This window comes from Thunnus maccoyii, chromosome 3 (assembly GCF_910596095.1).
Source record: "Thunnus maccoyii chromosome 3, fThuMac1.1, whole genome shotgun sequence".
NCBI lineage: Eukaryota > Metazoa > Chordata > Actinopteri > Scombriformes > Scombridae > Thunnus > Thunnus maccoyii.
The window spans coordinates 25,943,045-25,964,918 of record NC_056535.1 but is presented as its reverse complement, the minus strand read 5'-3'; the positions used below and the strand labels follow the sequence as shown (position 1 = coordinate 25,964,918).

General features: G+C 38.6%; 2 protein-coding genes across 2 annotated transcripts; both read right to left on the bottom strand.

Moving 5' to 3' along the window:
• Positions 1–49: 49 nt before the first annotated feature.
• On the bottom strand, positions 50–11,003 carry pkp1b (plakophilin 1b). The gene is made up of 13 exons (XM_042406243.1): positions 10,669–11,003; positions 9,348–9,436; positions 7,851–8,266; positions 7,569–7,710; positions 6,764–6,971; positions 6,198–6,366; positions 3,690–3,807; positions 2,548–2,724; positions 1,872–2,042; positions 1,482–1,635; positions 1,034–1,220; positions 809–893; positions 50–411 (listed from the first exon to the last, which is right to left on the bottom strand). The coding sequence occupies exons 1-13, from the start codon at positions 10,856–10,858 to the stop codon at positions 337–339; spliced, it is 2,181 nt and encodes a 726-aa protein (XP_042262177.1). The 5' UTR covers positions 10,859–11,003; the 3' UTR covers positions 50–336.
• A 2,996-nt stretch (positions 11,004–13,999) lies between these two features.
• On the bottom strand, positions 14,000–21,382 carry smpd2b (sphingomyelin phosphodiesterase 2b). The gene is made up of 11 exons (XM_042406244.1): positions 21,099–21,382; positions 19,327–19,446; positions 19,128–19,224; positions 18,492–18,568; positions 17,904–17,997; positions 17,578–17,667; positions 17,403–17,485; positions 17,042–17,174; positions 16,021–16,125; positions 15,709–15,886; positions 14,000–15,606 (listed from the first exon to the last, which is right to left on the bottom strand). The coding sequence occupies exons 2-11, from the start codon at positions 19,374–19,376 to the stop codon at positions 15,182–15,184; spliced, it is 1,332 nt and encodes a 443-aa protein (XP_042262178.1). The 5' UTR covers positions 19,377–19,446; positions 21,099–21,382; the 3' UTR covers positions 14,000–15,181.
• Between the last annotated feature and the right edge of the window lie 492 nt (positions 21,383–21,874).

Below are 21,874 nucleotides of genomic sequence, written 5' to 3'. Positions count from 1 at the left end.
GACTAGAAAGGCGCTATACAAGTACAGTGCATTTACCATAACCCTAACTGTGTATTTTTATCAGATTACATACATACATTAAAAGAAATTAAACTATAAAATCAAATGAAAACATGGTTGCATGTTACATCTTAACCTTCACCTTTTTTCCCACAAAGAAAAAGTAACCTTACAGCATACATTTTTTTTTGATGGATGCATTACATTTGCATACATGCATACATTTTTAAAAAATCAGTAAGCCTCAGCTGTGCATACATCCCGTGGATGTGCAGTGGACTTGGAGTTGAGTTGACTTCGGTAAATTACTTTCAGAGATCTGTTGAAGCTGTCGTGTTAATCGATGATTTGAACCGACTTGTGCGCCGCCGTGGTGATGTCATTCACGAATGAGGACTTGCTCATTCCTTGCTGTAGGACAAAGAGTTAAACATAAATCAGAGTTTCACGTCAGTACTTACATACAGTAAGTGACACATTGACAAACTGTGTGTCGGAGTAGAAATGTGTAAGTGGTGTAAAAGTTTTTCTAGTGCATCATATTAATGTGCCATTGTACATGTGCAAACTAAGCCCTGTGAGTCTTCCTTTGAACTTGAGCTACTAGATTCCTCTGCCTTTCACTTCAGCTTCTCACTCACATTCACTGAGCATCTCCTGACAGCACTGCCTAATCCATCAACCTTTCTCCCTCTGTTTCTCACAAATACCTAAGAGGGGTGTGGACTTCTAAGCGGAAAGTAAGTAACAGAGAAGACACACCCAAACCTTGACTAATCTTGGCACCCAGGGTTAAGCCTCTACTAACCTTTTTCAAGAAGCTCTGTGTGTCTTTGTCTGACCAGAGGTTGTAGAGAAGCAGCGATGCGGCTTTGCTGGCTTTTGGGAAATATCTAGAGGGAAAACGGTTATTGAAGTGAACCATGAATGAAAAATATATTCCCTGATGAGTCATAGGTATTACCCACATCTTGAACAGTTTTTATCTGCTCTTGTAAGTGCATATGCAGACACATTCTCTTTCTGTCCTTACCTGTTTTTGCTGAGATCATTCAGTGAGTTTATCAGGTTGTTGTTTAACAGGCGCCTGCCCATCTCAGGTTCCCTCATGAGCAGACAGTTGGAAGTCTGACAGGCCATGGCCAGAGTGTCATCAGATTCGTTCCCTTGATTGGTGCCTGCACTGAGCATGCCAAGCAGCTCTGGGATGGCTTTACGAGCTTCAAGAAGTCAAATAAAACCCACTGGCTGTTTAACATGAGCAAACACTTGTAGAACTGCAAATGATTGTTTAAGATAATAGATTTCTGTCCGGAACTAACAATTCTCATCTGTGTGTTGTCCGAATAAAATAACATCTACGTCTAATGTAAAAAAAAAAAAAAAAATGTAGATTTTAATAGATTTAATCATTTTATATGATCTTCGCATTTTTTAAACAGTCAACATACTGCAAGTTTGGTCTTGTATTTGCTTCTTACCGATGGCACTGTGCAGGTTCGGGTTCTGGGTCAGGTTTCCCACTAAAGCCACTGCGTTTCTCTGCAAGTTGACTTTGTTTGACTTTAAAAGGGGACTGATAACTTGCAGGCCGTTCAGTTTCTGCACAATGGTCTGACTCATTACACTGGAGACCTTTGAATGTAGAAAAACAGATCAACTCCTAAACTCATGAAACAACACATTGAGTGAGGAAAGTTCAAATTTACCTACAAGTTACAAATTTACACGGAGAAAATGTAAAAATAATCCCAAACTTATCTCTGCAACTCTACACAAAATGTATTGTATGTGTTTTTTTTTCCCTCAACAGAGTATGACTACACAATTTAAACTGTGATTCAATAGAAGACAGACATATTTTTTCTTACAATGCTTTGATGAGCAGTGAGATTCTGCAGTGCTCCACAACAGGCCTCCTGTATTTCTTCTTGCTGGCTTGAGCCCAGCAAAGACAGGTAACTCTGCAGAGTTTTGGAGTGGATCAGCCAGCCTGCCCCAGTAGGCTGTGGATCCTCAACAACTGGGAAGTCAAAGTGGTGCTGGACAAGAAAGCAAACAGATCATCCTCAACATGTCTCTGTCCATTGGCCTCTGTATAGTATATCCTCTGCTGTGTCTGGCACATTGTCCTGCACTGCCTTGCACATTTGTATATTTGCACTCAAGCATGTCCATACTTTATTGTATAGTTCACCTTGACATATGTACATTGTCCAATTGCAGAAAAATTTGATTAAAAAAAAAAATGTATCAATATACTAGCAGTTGAATGCTTATATTACATATGTTGATTTTTTTTTATATTTCTTTTTCTAATTTTTTGTTTTACTCTTATTCTTATTATTATTCTTTAGCACTTTGGCCTTTTTAGCACAGCCTCAGGAGTACGCAAGCCTGCATTTTCCAGTACAACGTATATGAGCATGTGAAATATAAAACCTTTCAATCTGTAGCCACTGTCCTAGTATTTCTGATGAGCTGTCATAATTAAAGTATCCCTTGGGCTTTAGTCTACATCAGTATGTGTGCTTGTTTGTGTTGTACCTTGTAATCTGATGTTTTGCTCTGTGGACTGAAGCAGCCGATGGGGCCAGAGTCGCCCCCACTCTGGCTCCTGTTGAAAGTCTTGGCCAAAGCTGTGATCCTGCTGAACAGAGCCGGAGCCTCGGCCTCCAGTTGGAACGTCAGATTGTGCAGGATGCAAACGCAGTTTTCAACTGACTGAACAGGTAGAACAACATGGGAGACAAGAGTTTCGCAAAATGGCTTCACGCATCCCGACACACACATAACATAATGACTTGATCAAACATCTACGGGGGTTGCACCAGCTATGTGTTATCTGGCATGAGCCATTTGGCATCAGAGCACATCATAGTAAGCTGGATCTATACTTAAATATCATATCAATAAATTAGGTCTCAAATGGATTACTGTTGTGTCGTAAAATGGCATGTTATTGATGAAAAAATGATGCTGTGTGGCAGAAAAACTGCTGTTTTAACATCAGTGAGTTCTGTGACATTTTACAATTTACACCTAACCTAGGGGCAAGTATAACTATTTAGTGGTTAATTAGAGTTATGTTGTAACCTATCTCTGTGGTGCAGCTGCTTTCTGATATGTGCAGCTCTTTGCTACAGAGACATCAGAGCCAGCTGTAAATTACCATTTTGATATCTTTACGACTACACACAGATTCACTGTAAACAGTAGGCTTTATGTGGTATTCAGTGAGTGATAATGGTGGTGGGGTGTTGCGTTTGAGGGGAAGGGTGGGGGTGCCTCCTATTTGTTTGGATCATGTGGCCAATTCTTACACATTGCACCTTTAATCACCTAATTTAAATATTTCATAGTATATATGAAATATATGTATAAATATATGTATATGTATTATATATGTATAAATAACTGTATAAAAGGTTACAAAATATAGTAAATAGTCTTCTGTGCAGCAGAAAACAGCACATCCACAGTATGTCGCTGTAGAACGACTCTGAGCAAACGTCAGCTACATAAGAGCAAAGATTGATTAACTTCAAACTGTATCTCTTTGCTACATTGACAAATGTTATTTTTTTCTATTCACGTTCCACATGAATGGCACATGGCACACACACACACGCACACACACACACACTCAGTGGGATTAGCAGACAGTATAAATAAACTGTACAATTTACCTTATCATCCGGTTTGCCTGCTTCCACACAGCCTTTCATATAACTGACCAAAGAGTCGACCAAACCTCGACATTTTCTCATCGCCTGTCTGTTGCTTTGCTTTGTACTGCTGAGGTTTCTGTTGAGATTAAAATACGAGATAATTAATGTTTTAATACATTACAGAGTAGACAGCTATATTATTAGCAATCACACAAAAAGCATTATTATTAAAATGTGAATCACTACTATCATTGTAAAAAGTTTCTATTACTATTGTTTTCTTAGTAGTAGGAGCCAATAAAGGGCCCAGTCAGAAACTCTCTATTTGTTGTTCATTTAGAAACAATTATGGAAGGGAATTGCATCAAAGTTTTCAAGAATTGATTCCCAGGAAAATCTTGTTTGAGATTAATTTCACCTTGCTTTAAAAGTTAACAATAGTCATCTTGTACAGTCAGGGGAGTGCAAAAAACAACAGTCAAGTCAAACAATTACAGTTTTCCCAGAATGATACAGGAAATCAGTCAGGTGATTTACATAGCGGTTGAGTGTTTGCAGCTACAGTAGATAAGATCATTATATAGTGTGCTGATATCACCCATAGGTCAGGTTTGATTTATGACGATGTTATACACTCATCATTTACTTGAGGATCCTGTTTACTGAAGCAAATTAGAGACCTACATGGAAATGTCAGACACAACACAGACTCTGCAGGCTGACGCTCCTGAGGAAACCTTTTCAAAAGCAGAAACTCTGACGGAAAGACCTCTTTATAGGTGCAGTCAAGCTCATGAAGAAGATGGCTCAAGGCTCAGGGCTTATTTATATCAATGAGGGTAGACTAAATATGAGAAAGAAGGCAAGTCAGTATAAAGGAAGTAGATATAAGAGCACCACAAACTACAGCCTCCAAAATGACCATGAAGTTGAATAAACACCTCTCTAATTGGCAATTGAGTGTGTGTCCCATCTATGGTAATGATATTTAATCTACTTATAATTTCACACATATTTCTCACATGATTTCATAATTAACTTTCATGTTGTTGCTCAAAGTTGATGGCTGGATCAAACAGATCCACTTTTTTGAATAAATAAATTAGCCTATATGTATCATCACATTGTTATACTATCCATTTATTCCGGTCCCAGCCTGGATAATGTTCATTGCAAGGTAGTTATTTATTTCCTGATTGCCCTGTAGACTAAAAACGATCACTGAAAAATCTCTTAAACTCCATGTACACTAACGTTAAGTCCACTCCCTCACCCTCCTGCCTCACCTGAGACATATAAAATCCACAGTTGATTTTATATGTCTGGGGAGTTCAAAGTTGGGAGTTGTAAATTGGAAAGAAGGCAAGTCAGTATAAAGGAAGTAGATATAAGAGCACCACAAACTACAGCCTCCAAAATGACCAGGAAGTTGAATAAACACCTCTCTAATTGGCAATTGAGTGTGTGTCCCATCTATGGTAATGATATTTAATCTACTTATAATTTCACACATATTTCTCACATGATTTCATAATTAACTTTCATGTTGTTGCTCAAAGTTGATGGCTGGATCAAACAGATCCACTTTTTTGAATAAATAAATTAGCCTATATGTATCATCACATTGTTATACTATCCATTTATTCCGGTCCCAGCCTGGATAATGTTCATTGCAAGTTAGTTATTTATTTCCTGATTGCCCTGTAGACTAAAAACGATCACTGAAAAATCTCTTAAACTCCATGTATACTAACGTTAAGTCCACTCCCTCACCCTCCTGCCTCACCTGAGACATATAAAATCCACAGTTGATTTTATATGTCTGGGGAGTTCAAAGTTGGGAGTTGTAAATTGGAAAGACATAAAGAGATTAAGAGTGTGACTGAGAGTAGTAGTAGTAGAACTTGGCTTATCACAAATCTTCTCTTATGCACACATCATCATATTCAAACAACATAAATCTATACAGGAAGTATATATATATATATATATATGTTCCTAAAGCTTTCAAAGTGATGCATCTTTCCCTGGTGCATTTCTGATATTTACATCAGTTAAAGCAGGGTGCGATTTGCTTCTACTGAGTTACTTTCATCTCCAGTGGGGACATAAATGTATCCCGCATAGTGATTTATGCTGCTTCACCCAGAGACAATATAAAATATCTAAAATAAAAATAGACTATTTAAAAAAAAAATCTAAGTAAAGTGCTGCAATGTGAGAACAGTCTATAGTGCCAGCTACAATAAAACCAGAAATGAACTTTCACTGTCAGCACTTGCACTCATGTGACAATAAAGATGATATGGCGTCTATTCCTGCAAATGCAGTGGTAAAGTTCAAATTTCGCAATTGTTTATATCTATATAGGCCACCTGTGGCTCTGATTTATTTTCATGAAAATGACCTGAACTAAAGTATTATACAGATATGAAAAAATGAATTAACAGTTTGGTCTATAGTTAGGACACATAGAAGTGAAAGAACTGAAATTATATCAAGTGCTCAGTTACATTCTTTTCTTACCTCAGACATCCAGTGGCGTGAAAGAGGACCTCAGGGTCTTGGCTGTTACTGATGATCTGGTCAGGACCTGTTGTGTAAGGCAGGATCACACGCTCCATTAAGACAGGCAGAGCACTGTTCAGCAGGTCTGGCTTCAGGCTGTCTGCAGAGGATAAATTCCACAGGAGACCTGGAAAGAAAAAGAAAACCTCAGCTATTTGACATCAGCAGGACATCGATCAAATATTCATTCACTGCTTGTTTTAAAATTATAAAAAGAAAAAATGTTCTTATAGGTTTAAAGATTGTATAAATGTTACTATTCTATCCAGTGTCCAGTTGATAAGTTATAATAGTTTAAACATTTAATACATTTTCATCTAATGCAACATTTAGACTCATCATTAGAGCAGCAGCAAGATATTTTTGGCAACAAGCTTCAAATGCAACAACAACAACAGTCAAAAACGGTTTTGTGATTGACAGTAGGATCTAAACAGGACTATGGTACACTATACACAAGCAGTGTTCTGTCTGTCTTGTTTGCATGGTTAGGTGTGTGTCTGTATGCTGATGCTAATTTGTACCTGTTAGCTGTTTCTGTATCTCTACAGAGTTTGCATCTCTGAGCAGAGCTACAGCCTCCGTGATGCCACCGCAGCGCTGTATCTCCTTCTTGTTGTCACCGTTTTTAAAGGACAGGTTACGGAGGGCAGCTGAGGCTGTCTGGCTGACGTGTGGACTGGGGTCACGCAGCAGACCGACCAGGGGAGGGATCCCGTTGAGCTTTAACACCTGCGAGACAAGAGAGCTTCAGGAGTTAGCACACCTGGGGAACACATAATAATTTACCACAGGCCAAATAACAGGGATTTATTTTAAACAGTGATGTCGGATTATTGGTTTCATAAGAAGCTTCTATTTTCTATGATGAATTACAGTGAGTTAAAGGATGTTCCACAGAAATGGCAGGTAGAAACCAGTAGTTAACCCCACAGAAGATCAGCTCCTGCGCACTGTCAGCACCCAAACTTGGAAAATGTATAATTTAACCTCCTTTTTTTAACCTCCATTGGACATTTTCACACGTGTGTGATTTTTTGTTTTGTCCAAAGCCCATGATGCAACCTAAAATGTCTTATTATATCCCGACCAACAGTCCACAACCCAAAGATGTTCAGTTTACTGTCATAGAGGACTAAAGAAACTAAAGAAAACATTCACATTTATGAAGCTAGAACTAGAAAATAATGAATTTTCATTTTGGCAGGAAAATAAATTTTATTATCTCCTCAACCTTTGTCACCTGAGTCTCCACACTGAATCTCTGGTTATGCTCAGATGGAAATCATAAGCAGTCTGATGATATGATAAGAAAACAAGATAAACCACCTCTTCTTTGGCCTTGTCATCAATGAAAGTGTTGTGCTGGATGTAGGAGGCGCCACAATGCTTATAAGTCTCGTCCTCACTGGAAAGATACTCCACAGCCTCCTTCATAGTGATGTCAGCAACTCCACTGTTCCCATTTGACCTGTAAGGGGAAAAAAAAAAACAATTTATAAACACTGAGAGTGTGCGAGCTTCATTTGTTCATTCGAAACATTCTAACAATTCTATGAAATTAAGAAAATGAAGCATGTTAGGGAGAGAAAACTTTACTTTCTCACTCACCCAGAGTCTCCTTTGCTCTTGGGTGCACACTCAAAGACCGGAGGCTTCGGAGGTGTTTTGGACAACGTGTTAATTTGGCCGCACACTACCTGGAAGTTGGGTCTGGTCTGACCTGTGCCGTTCACAGTGTACAGAGGCTGAGACTGGACCAAGGTGTTTGTTATAAACTGACTCCTATCTGCCCTGTAGGTGCTGTTTTTGGAAGGCAATCTCTGCGGAGGAGTAGAGTGTTTTGGCATGGAGCGCTGCCAGGCCTGATCAGGCTCACTGCGGCTGCTGTTGGTTTTACCGACCGCCATGGAGACGACGGGGGCGAAACTCCGCTCATAGTGAGCAGATGCTGCTGTGTTTCTCTTCACAGTGGATCCCTTGGAGATGCTGATTGTTTGCCAGTTGTTGTTTTTCTCTTGGCTGAGCTGCAGAGCCAAAGAATGCATGTGTTTGTAATGAAAAATAATCCTGTCTGGTGAAGGCTTATTTCACCAGCAATGAAGTGTGAGCATGAAGAGTGACTGACATGACATGGAACTGGCAATGAATTAGAACAAAATGTGAAAGAAATGTGCAGCCATCAAGCAGTGTGGTCATATGAATGTGGGAGAGAAATGTTTGTGTGAGAAGACAGAAATAATTTGGAAGGTTCTGGAAACTGTTTTTTTTAGACAGAAAAGGGAGAAACGTGATTTTTGAGTCTCTGTTTCTTAGTATTAAAGGATAGCTTCACTGTTTCTCAAGTCTGTCCTAAAACAACAGCCAGATGCCCAAACAAACACTGACACATGAATTTCTTGCCATAATCATTCCTCCTGTTGGCCGTTATCATTATGCACTTTCAATGCATGATTCAATGTAAGTGATGGGGGACAAAATCCACAGCCCTCTTTCTGTGCAAAAATGTATTTAAAGGTTTATTCAAAGATAATATGAAGCTTCAGCCGTCCAAATTAGTCAATATTCCCTCTTTTTGTTACTATACTTCCACCGCAGCTCAACGGGGAAGCACTCTCCGCGGAGACACAAAGAGGAAAATGTTTACTAAAAAAACTGTAACCATGGAAGATATCCACTTTGTTTGACTAACCGAAACTGCTGACGCCTCATATTATCTTCAGATAAATATTATATTGTAAGCTTAATCTTATCTAGCTGTAATCTTCACATGGTCAGTGTGAACAGGAGGAATGATTACAGTGAGCAAAACCTATTTTGATTTTCATCTGGGCAGATTTAAAAAACTGAGAATCTCTCCACACTTAGCTGCAAAAAGAAAATGCACACTGTCATGGGTGTTTCTTGTGCTATTTCTGCAATGGTGATGCATCAAATAGTGGTGAAAGACAACTCTATCACTCTTTCATAAGTCAGTCCTTAAAACTTCCCTCAGACTCACATCAGTTTCTCTTGGATGACACTGTGAGGTTAATACAACCACAAAAGTTGCTTTTGTCAGTTAACGGGTGCGATAAAGAATGATAGATAAACTCCAAATTTACTCACAGTTTTAGAAAAGCTCTTTCCAGACAGGGCATTTCCATTAGGTGTGCTGTACTTGAAAACATCTGAGAACACACTGTCAGACAAAGGGCCTACAAAGAAATATTGAGAGTTATCAGCTCTTATCATCTGAACAATAAATACCTGAGGTCACTGCTGCTCATTTATTGGCTCTAAAGAAGAAGTAGAATCTATTCAGTTCCCCAATGGCAAGCCTGATCTATGGTTTATGCTTCATCACTGTCACCACTTTCGTAGCAGGAAACAGAGGCCCAAAGTGGGAACAGGGCTAAGTGAAAGTCTGTGTGGATGTTTGCTAAATAAAACTATAAAGATCACACTGCAAACCTTTTAAAATGAGCAGATTCTAACGTTAATGCTCAATAAATAAACATGTCTATCATCTTTTTAAGAGATGGGACATGATGGACCTTGAAATAAAATATTTTAAAATAAAGTTACTCTTGTTGTTCTGATTTTCAAACATTTCATTCTGATTTCACAGAGAGGCGGGTCTCATGGCCATCTTAATTTTTTTCTTTTTCTCTTATAATTGCTTTTTTGTAAAACTGCCAGTCTGTCCAGTCACTCCACATCAACAGAGTTTGGAGTGTATAAGATTTAGATCAGAGCTGTAGCCAGGATTTTAGAAATATTGAGCTCACAACAACCACTCTCTGAAAACTGACCAGAAACGAAGAAGAGGGTCCCTTAAATGTTTGAATTAATTAGATTTTTAACTGTTTGATCACACTTTGTCATTTTCTTTCTCCACTATGAAGGTGTTAAATAAATACATAGGAATACAATTCTGTGGTAGAAAATGCTCAAACCTAGATTTATTTATTATATTGTTTGCATAAAACTAGTAAAATTTAAACATATAAACACACAAACAGTGAAATCAGCTTTTTGCTTTGTGATACTCTTTACAATAACATGCAGTATTACAGTATTGCAGTACTGTTTGTGATACTCTCTATAATAACTTGCAGTATTGCAGTACTTTAAAAAAAAAAATTGATTCCAATGTGTAAGGTTTTAATTGTAAAATGTAAGTAAACTAAAGCTCCAAATAAACTGTCTCACAACTTTTCTGTTAACAAGTGCCAATTAGTATCAGATTATATATTTTCCAGGCAACTTCCTGGGAAATAATATTTGAGAAAATTAATAATTGTTGTTTCAAAACCATTTTCAAGCTGAAATCCTGTTGTAGAATTAGTGAATCCTGGTGGGAAAAGTTTTTAAAAAAAAATACAAAACATACAAGAATCAGCCTAATAAATGTGCAGAACTTGAACTGGCCTTGGCGGAGTCTTACTTGTTGGAGATAAAGAAGTGGATCCACTCTTGCTGCTTGACTGTCTGGACTTGGTTCTCTTGATACTTTGCACTTGCTCCAGGACCCGCTGCTGTCCTGATCTGAACTGCTTCACGGACGGCAGGGCCAGCGACGTGTCATCCACATTCCCGATGGAAATGGCTGATTTCAGCGGATCCAGACTCGTCATTTTTTGTAAACTGTCTGGGTTGCTCGACTACATCCAGAGGAGGCTCGTACTAGAAGCCAGTCAGCTGCGGAGCATCGGCGCTGTCTGAGGTATTACAAGCACACCTTGCCCTGCCCTGCACGGTTTGACCGCGCCCATACACGAACAATAGAGCTTCAAGACTGAACCGCAGAGTTTAACTCTCACTCCCTGCTTTCTTTTGCTTGCCTTGACTTATACCCTTCGATTAAATTGAGGAACTGTGCAGCTGGTTAAACCATTACTCCCACTGATGGGAACTAAGTACATTTACTACTCTAGAGTAACCTATTTTTACTTGAATATTTCCATTTTATGCTACTTAATCTCAGGGTTAACTATTGTACTTTGTACTCTACTACATGTATCTGACAACTACTAGTTCAATTTCACCAGAGTTTAAAAACGATGCATTATAAACTACGCAACAGTGGTGCCACATTCACCAGCCACATCATAAAAAAGCTATTTACTCATTCATGTGCCAGCAGAGATAATTTTTATGATCAATGACAAGAGGAAGTAGCTACACAAATCCTTAAAAGTACAAACACAACAATGTAAAAATATACCATTACAAGATTCAAAATCATTGACGGATTATGAGACAATGGGTCCCTGAGCACAGACATGTTAAAGGCCCCCCACCAGATAAATCCCAGCTGTGTCAGTCAGTCGTTTTGTGTCTCTTTCTGTGACATAAAGCAGGTGAATCAGAGCTCTCAGGTGCTGCTGTTGGTTCAAAAACCTGCATATGAAAACCTTCAGTACTCAGTTCACATTAGAGATGATGAGAGGCTCTCCAAAGCTTCCTACTACAGCAGATCCACAGTGACACTTGTCACACAGAGATTGTACAAAATACTATAGGAAAGCCTGAGATGCAAGTAAAGCATTTTAATGAAATGTTACTGTAGCATTAGCATGCCGTGGATCTGTAACATGAAGGAAAAATAAGCAAAAAGGAAAAATGAATGTTTGATTGGATTTGGGTGTCAGATATTCAATATTTAAAGACTCTGAGAAGGATCAGGAGCACAAACCGTGATCACTACTTTTAACTGAACTGAGCTCTGTGACTTTTCAACAAGAGATGTTAACAGTCACTTCAAACAGAGGCTCTGGTCTAGGGCCCCCCTGACTGCTTGGGCCACTGGGCCTGAGCCCAGTAGGTCTGTTCAGTGATCCTTCCATGTTCAAAATTCAACTTAACTAGATGTACAGAAGTATTATCAGCTATTAAAGTATCAAAAGTAAAAGTACACATTCTGCAGACAAATGGCCCCTGTGAATATTTTAATTTATATGACATTATTACATTGGTCGGGGTGGACTTGTTGTGGACTTATGTGGTCTGGTAGTTTAGTCCAGTGGTTCCCAACTTAGGGGTCGGGCCCCCTCCAAAGGGTCACAAAATAAATCAGAGGGTTTCAAAGAAGAAACAAAGTTCTGCTTTACAAATTTTATTCATTTTATGGACTTAAGTCTTTTCCTGTCTATGAATTATTGGATGTTGGATAATATTGGATACTTTGACCTCTCTGGGCCAATATGAGTTACTGAAATGAAACCTTGGAAGGTAAAGTCAACCTCAGGTGAAACTGCTAACAACTCACAGACGTCTAAAATGTGTGATAATGAATGGGGCTCTACTAGACTACTTTTTTAAGGGGTCACAAGCCAAAAAGTTTGGGAACTACTGGTTTAATAAGTAACAATTCATTACATTTTATAAAGTTATCATGTGTGAAAATAATTGTATGTGTGAAATAAATTTAGTAGAGTAAAAAGTACAATATTTCCCCCTGCTGTTTGATAGAGTAGAAGTAAAAAGTAGCATCAAATGGAAATACTAAAGGAAATTACAAGTACCTCAAAAGTTAAAGAACTTGAATAAATATACTTACTTCCCCTATAAATATACTTCCCACCCCTGTATATTACATAATAATACAATGAAGAAGGCCAGCCTGCATAATAAGTGCTTCTACTTTTGATAAAATCATATTTTGCTGATATTATTTTCTACTTCAGCAAATTTTTGAATGCTCCACATGTCTTGTAATAGAACAATTTTAAATTGTGGTATTGCTTTATCACCATACGGGAACTGACAGATCGAAGAGGGCTCCATTTAGTCGTGTTTTGAAGTCATGCCAAGTTAAATATAGACTACAACCACTCATTACAGCCTATCATAATGACAGACTAACTGTAGTCAATCAAATAAATTTGTGCAGAAACTACACACAATGTAGACTAGATCAGGGAAGATAAATAAAAGTTGGAAACGTGGATTGTAAGACTTAAATGTAGTTAAAGTGAGTTTAACCTTCAGAACTGTCACATTCACAGTGGCTGTTGCACCAGTAGCTGTCACCACTGCAAGAGTAGCTAGTGTGCTTCATTTACTTTTAGAAAAATGCTGAAAACAGGACAATAAAAGAGGACATAATAGAATAAATACATAAACGTCAAACATGTGAAAGGAAGATAATTTGTGTTGAAAATATTGACTTACTTATGGAAAAACTAAGTGTGGTATATCCGTACTTTCAGAACCATATTTTATCTGGTTTACTTTTCTTTATCATTAACTGCAGCATTGGCTTTTTTATGAGACCTCTTCTCTTTAACTGTTCACTTTCTTACTTCTTTTTAAAAAAATCAATTAGCGCTTTTAGAAGAAGACAGCTCTAGACTTAGCCTCAAGCTAATTCACGCTTGGTATACGGTAGTCAACATATTAGTGTTTTCATTTGTGACAAAGCCACAATGTTTTGTTTGTGTGTAGGAATGGCACTGCACGTGATGTTTTCTGCAATTATCACTTAGTATGAATTTAAAGTTTCATTCTAATGTGCTGGGAAAAACTGAAAATGTACCACACCCATAGGTGCTCTTGCCCTCAGGGTGTACATGTGCCAGCTGGTCTGTGGTAAACTTGGCAGGCGTCGTGAAGTAACTTCTGCTGAACAGCCAGTTTGGTGATTCACTACAAGTGAAGTTCACTCGGCAGGTGTGCTTAGATTGCTCTCTAGTGGTGAATGTGAGGATCTGTAAATGAATATTTGTAAATCCATCATGTGCTGGTGTCTCACATATAATTCAGTCAAAAAAAAATCACCAGTATAAATTCTTTATTACTGTTTTCATAATCATGCCCATCACAATTTTCAATTGGAATGAACATCAGGTGTCATCTCAAATTATATGAACCTTCATAAAATTAAGAACATTGTGCTGAGAATCGAGAATACATTTAAAGATGATCAGTCATTGTTTGGCTCTAGCTGAGTCAGTTTTACAGTGGAACTGTGAATACGTAACATTAAGTTATAAAAGGAAGTGGATTATCTGGTTAGTCAACTAAGTGCCCTGCACACTAAATATAAATTAGGTGTTTTTAATTTTCCGTCATACATTATTCTTTGTAAAAGTGATTCATCTCATCAAATAAATCAAAGTTAAGAGTTTACATGACACATTTTCAGAGCATCCCCACTGCTTTACTTTGGGCTACAGAAAAAATGAGTTTGGATTGTCTCTTTAACATAAAAAAAACACTTTCCAGTGCAAGACAATGAACATGAGAAAAGAGACATGCAGAGAGAGATTTGCCCTTTTCCTATAATATACTACACTGAAAAGTCTAAACTGGTGCATGAGGACATTGTCTCTAAGTGCTACTGGAAGCTCTCAGTGATCTGTCCTGCAGAAAAAAAAATGTTACTGACCTAAATACAAACCTACAGTACAACCTTCAGAGTGTGTATGTGTGCTGTGTGCAGTGGAGATCACCAGGCTAATAACTGTACATATTAAAGTAAAGCAAGTAAATCTGCAAACACAGTCTAGACCCACTATGATTGTGATGTGGACTCTCCGATGCAGCAAATTCCAAAAAATTGGAAGCAAAAAAATCAGAAACAGAAATAACTGATCCCGCTGAAACTACTGGTGGATGGAATGCAAGTCGGACCTGAGGCTTAAAAAACACAAATGCTCACATTTAGGACCTTAAAACACAGCAGCAGCATGGACGTATCTTACGGTGTAATAGGAAGCTTATCTGTAGAGGTGCATAGAGTGAAATCTAGGGGTCATAAAATGTTAAAGTCGAGTATATAAAAAGTATAAAAATGTCAAAGCATGTGTCCTGCACTACTTCCAGAAACATCCTTCAATTATGGTTCGTTCTGCAGTACGAATCTAAATCTCAAGAGCATCAAACACATTCACGGAAGCAATGACTCCTTAAAACTTCAAAAGGTGTCATTTCACTGAACCCAACTGACTCCTGCGTTATTCCTCTGGATCAAAGGCACTTGGCTCCTGACCCTCCGGGGGCCTCCGCTGGACGTTGTGGGGCTGAGCCAGAGGAAAACCTCTGAGCTTCTCTTGCAGACTACCTATAGCCAGCCTCATCTGGTCCTCAGCACCCTGAAGAGATTTCAGCTCCATGGTGTAGAAGATGTACAGTAGAAATGTGGTGAGAAGGATGGCGAAGCACAGCGCGGCCAGCAGGTAGAAGGAGGTACGAGGGAAAGGCTGTTCCGCTCCGAGGGCCAACCAGGGCACGGCTGCGATGGCCAGCTCCAGGATCAGCAGAGCCAACCCCATCACTCCGGTGCGTGTTGCTGTGTAGCGCATCCTCTCAGCGCAGTGCAAGCCCACTTTGACTTCCGTACGGGCCTCTGTCAGAATGTCGACCAACTCGGCGCCCTTTCCTGGAGACGTGAGAGAGTAGAGAGGAAGAGCGAGTCAAAAATCTGGGAAGATTTGAGTGTTTTTATACAAGTCTAAAGTTGTAACGTGCTACAGAAAAATACCTGCAGCACAGTCCTGATCCTTAGACTGCCCGTCACTTCCAGTCTCAGCCGGATTGTGCGGGTCGAGTCTCAGTTCAGCAGTCAGAGCCTCGTGGTCGGAATATGGGAAAGGATGGTCGGGGACGGAGCCTTTGGTGGTGGACATGTAATCACAATGAATATCCATTTCTGAAGAACCCTGCAAATTAAAAAAAAGAAGCATTTTTGGAGTTAAAACATACAGTATTATAAAATCTGATGAATAAAACATCTTGTTGTGAATTTGAAGAGATAAAGTTAAAGCAGGTGTGACGAGACAAAGCTCTCACCCACCTTGAACAGGATGTAGTCAATTCGGATTCCCTTCTCGAAGGGAACGAGCTCTTTTTTACTGATGAAAGGGTTGTCTGCTATTAGAGTCATACCGTCCTCACAACCCTGCGACAGAAAAGATGTTTGCAACGAATGAAAGAAAATCATTTTTATTTCTGCCACTTGGCTGTTATTTTCACAGCCTTTACCGTCATCATTATTAGCAATGACAACCTTTTACTTACTAACTCAAATATTGTAATTATGAGGTTACAACGACGCTGCTAAACACGACTTAACAGAGGAGTGCATGATGCGACCACAGGAGTTATCAGACAACTTTATTATCTATATGCCATGTCTAGTTTAAAAAACAACATTACAATTACCGTCCAACATGTATTAAACATGCATTAGATTTGCAGCTCTAACTTCTGGTGCAACTTTGACCAACATTACACACGCAGTTCTACAGTACAGTGAATGATCATAAAAGACATTTTTGGAAATGTTAACTTTCATCTTCATAATATGGCTAAAAATGAGACTTGGTTAAAATCTGTCACATACAACATGCTGCGTTGTATTACTATATTTGCACATTACATTTACTGCTTATACTGTGAACATTTACACATTCCCCGTCAATATCTTGTTCAGTACAATATTTTTTTTTAATTCTAACAGCTGGTTTTACTTTATACATTAAATATATTTTTACTTATTGTTTATTGTAAATTGTTATTTATATTATTTATGATTCCCTGACTTTTGTGGTACTTGTATTTTCTCTTACCTTCTATTTTTTGATTGTAATGCTCAACAACACCGAGGCAAATTCCTTGTATGTGCCAACCTACTTGGAAATAAACTTGTTTCTGATTCTGATGCAGCGTTGCCTCCTCCACGCTGTCGCAAAGCTGTCTACTAAAGTCATTTTGTACAATATTTCACGATAAAGCTATTCAAATGTTAAATGCCAAAACTACTAAATCATTTTTAAACAAAAAAGTCACTTGTAGTACACAAAATCACTACGTACATCAAACTTGGGAGTCTCTGAATAAGAGTCTCGGAGGCCGGTGTAAGCCCTCAGTAGTCTGTTGCCGAGGTCCTGAGGATGCATGTTGAGGTCACCACCAAGAATCACCACATCTGCTCCAGCAGAGGTGTGACTAACGAGCAGAGAAAAACACACATTATTTACCAACATACAACTTAACATCAGGATGAAACTTTACTGAAATGTTTGTGTATTTGCTGAATGAAAAAAAAAAAATTGTAGACATTGCAGAGTTGTTCACTAACTCCAGCTGCAACAGGTGAATAATATGCCAAATATACACCAGAGTAAATGAATATTGTGTCGTTCTGTGTGTACAGAATTAACAAAGATCTACTACCGAATGAACTGCTGCAGCTCCCAGGCCTGAACCACTCTGTGAGGTAGATAAGCGTCCTTCTCTCTGCAGTACTCTGCATGAAGCTATAATCAACGCACAGGGACAACAGCACTTCCATCAACAACCAGATATAACATACAGGTAGAGATTAAAAATGCTGTTAGGGGAAACCTACATGAGTGACGTAGACGTTTGCAGTCAGCTTGCCGATGCTTAAGACGGCCATCCCAACGGCTTTGCCTCCAAACCAGTCTCCATGGTGAGCCTGAACATGAGGAAGAAACAAAATGTGATGAAATAAAAAGGAGATGAACACATATGCATATCCACAATTGATTACTGAGAGGGTGATAATGTTAATCTTTTGATGCTGAACTTGTGAAACTGATGCATTGTGATCCTTTCATGTTCAAAACAATCCTTACATCCCTCCTCATTCTGCCTGAGTATTCTTGTGAGTAACAAACACTACTCTCTGTGCGTCAGCCCTTCCAGACTTACCATGTATGGATAACCGTTCAGTGAGTAGCGATAAAGAAATGTATCATGGATTCTGTGTTTGGAGAAAATGGCCAGTCCACTGCCTATGACTCCACTGAATAACGAGAGAAAAAGCAAGACATGAGCAGAATATATGCTTCACTCTAAACACCACCAGCTTCAGCAGTACGTGATTATTGCCACATCCCTGGTTTCCACGTAGATCTACATTATGTTACAGTATGTGTTATCTCCAAAAGATGTGAGAACTTATCTACTAGAGTTGACATTTTTTGTGAGCTGCAGAGGGGATTAGAAAGGTAGGGCCTTTGATTAATCTCAGTCTTGTGCTTTGGTATGGAGGTCAAGAAAGAATTAAGCCGCCGAGCACTATGTTAATCCTTTAGGTAGTGCCTGGGCTTCAGTTAAATTTTGTAGATGGTTCAATGCCATGCAAGTACATTTTTCTGACACTGGGGCACTTTGGTAGCCTTTTGAAGATATGACAACTTTAAGTACTCATGAATTTTAATCATAGATTGAAAGACATCCACAGGTAAGAGGTTGAGAAAAGATTGCACAGCAACTTTGGGATAAGAGTATCATTACCTTTTGAAGTAATGCGAGTGAGGATGACTACAGGAAAGTTTCTTTTTCAAGGAGAGATAGTCTTTTTCACTCCACACCTGAAGGAAAAAAATATATATATCATGGATCTTTGCATAATTAATAGAGTTACTATTTAGCAACAGGTAGATTAATGACTTAAAGGAGACAGGTTATGTATATTTACAGGTCTATATTTTTATGTCTTTGCATGATTTACAGTTCAAAAAACTGGCCAATCCAAACTCTGTTCTGATTGGCCAGCTCTCTGAAGCTACCCATAGGCAGACTTCCATCAGCTCCGGAGGCTACATCAACAAACCATGAAACAAACTATAGTAATATTATTTCACTACTTTTTCCTCATTCTTTAGGCAAAATGACAACTTCTCAAATACACCTGTACATGTTTGCCCTGGATTTTGACTTGCAGGAAGCATTTCTACATACAATAACCTCAATTTTTGGAACTTTGACAATGTTTAGCATAGAGACATCATAACAGTTTATAAATAACAGGAAACCAGCAAAAGCATAATATGTCCCCATTAAGGGTGGTCTTCAATGCAGAATGCACCAAAACTAAATAAGATTAGTTACTGATTTACTTCATATATTTGTAAGAAGGCTTCCACTTACCTCTTGCAGTAGGACAAGATCATGCTCTTCCTTGCACAACATATCTCCAATCATGGCATAGCGCTGAGGACAGTGTTTGCTAAGGTATCGGATCCCCCTGAAAAAAAAAACAAAAAAAAGCAGAGTGAGTATAAACATAATGTTTTTGTATGCATGTATCAATGACAAAAACCACAACACATTAAGAATCACTACAAACCAGCAGTTCAGAGAGAAGACCCGGACACTGACAGAGTCTGTGTTAGCCATGCTGGCAGATGAGTGGATCAGTAGATGAGATGATGGAGTGTCAGATCAGGTGGGATGACTGAGACAGCTCCTAATATGACACATAAAAGTGATTGTTAGAAGTTGTTGTCATCTAATCTCAAATGGACGCATTACTGTAGGTGGCGTGTCTCAGTAGTGCACAAAATCCTCCAGCATATAAGCCTACACATCATACACATTGGACAACTGGAACTTGTAGGCCGAAAGTGAAAGCACATGAATAAATATAGAAAGTATCTGACAATCATGAGTCACACAAAGAAGAAAATTGCACAATAGGCACCAAAAGCGCAAACTGAGCAGATTGCAATGAGTCACTTCTTAGCCTTGAATTGTTTTAAGGATTCAGCAAATTTTCATTGTTTTTAAACCAATTAACAGTGAAAGAAAAACAAAAAACATGTTCCTCTGGAATTTAATTGACTCAGCATGTTTGAATAAAGATATTAGTTTTTTGTATTGTAAAATACTTCATTGAGACCTTTAGTCAAGTCTGAAAATAAGTTTGTTTTAATACTGTTAATCAATGAGCTCACCCTAGCAGGACTAACTACGTCATGCAGCAGCCAAATGCTGTTGATTCTTTTTTTTAAAAAGGAGACAAAGTAAAGAGGCGGTTGCATTCACTCCTTTCTCCTGGGAGTGTGACAATACACCGGCCACACACTGCTGACTTGGCTTTGCTCTGTCTGGAGAGAAAAGGGGGAAGCAATGCAGTGAAAAGAATCAGGGGTAACAGTTGTTTTGAACAGGCAAAAACTGACAATTCATTGTGTGTAAATATTTAGTGAAAGACATGCAATTATATGTAAGACTATCATTTACCTAAATACGTGTAAATACATGGGTGTGCATGTATGTGTATGTCTAAAATATAGAGATGCTGCATCAATTAGTAAACAGACACTAGATGTCATACAGACTGCAACTTTTACAGTGTGTATGTTTGTGTTTTGTGCTGCTTTGTATGTAATTCGTTGTTGAGTTTCGTCTTGTAATGTGTGCATATGTATGGTTGAGTTTTGTGTTTGTGCTTGTGCTTAAATGTAGGTGTGTATGTGTGTCATGAGTGTTGTGCAGTTTCATGTTTATTTTACTGTTGAGTTTTATGTATTTTAAAAGCCCATCTAGGGACAGGCATTGCAAACTAGCTCAGGCTATACATGCTGTGGTATGTGACATAAATCCATTCTAAATACTTGTCCCTATACAAATAAATATTAAATAGCCTAAATAAAATAAATACAGATAGGTAACCGTTAATAACACAGACATTGCACATTAACCCTAAATCAATATGTCATTGACACTTGGCTGAGCTCTAATAAAAGGGTTTAATTTAGTCACAGCAGCTGTTTCACAGCCAATTCACTCCAGAAAAGTCACATATTCATGTTGTCTGATGGCGTTTGGGCAAAGAAATGCAGAGGCAAAGCAGCTGGTTGACAAGATGGATAATGTTTACACTTTTATCCTTCGTAAATGTTTTGTGAGTGGAGGTTTCCGTCACAGTATCCGCAGATGAAACACGGACAGCTGCATAATATTAAATCACCGCCAGGTAGTGATAACGCTAACGCTAGCGTTAATGTCAACAGCCGCTAAACAGCACCTAGCTTCAGCACTAACTTCACTGCTTTCCGTTTCAGTTGACCAACTATCCGTATTGATTATTTATCATATTATCATAATTTAACTCACCTCGCGAAGCTGTTGCCGTCAGCTGAAGTTAACTGGCCCGTTTAAAGTGGTATTTCACCGCTGGAAAGATTGTCTTTTCGGTGTCGTAATGTTAACTTTGGATCCAAAAACACTTCCTGTTAGCATACTAACCTAGCTAGCTAATTTTGTAGTTTGTTATTATCAAGCTTAAACATAGTCGGTTGGTCAGCATCTAAAATAACAAACACTGACTTACTACGTCCTTTTCCTGCCGGCGGAAAGTCAGCTGCAGTAAAAATCATTGTTATGATGTCCGGTTGGCGACATTTTTTTTCTAGGATGGCGAAGTCATGACCCGCCCTACTCTTCGTCTGATTGGCTTACTCTTATATTTTTACCCTATTTCTAACCAATCGCACTCCTCAAGCCTAAACCTAACCAACCCAACCAACGAAGGCAACGAGTACTAGCCAATCAGAGGCAGAGTAGGGCGGGTCGTGACTTCGCCATCCTAGGAAAAAATTGGCCTAAGGTTGTTTTCTTCTATCAAAATAAAACAGGAACTTCAATGGCGTCCGTATTTCAAAGACGGAACACATTAAGTACATGTGTAGCACACATTTTTTGTTGTTGGAATAAGTAGTATCTGGGACTGTTTATGATAAAAAAGTAGATTTCAACTGAACAATCACTTCTTTTTAATGCACAACTTTAATTTGGAAGAGTTTCACTCAACATCCGATAATATTTTCGTTAACTTGACAGCAATTTCCGGCTGCTCAGCCGCAATTAATTCTGGGAGATGAAGTTGTTTC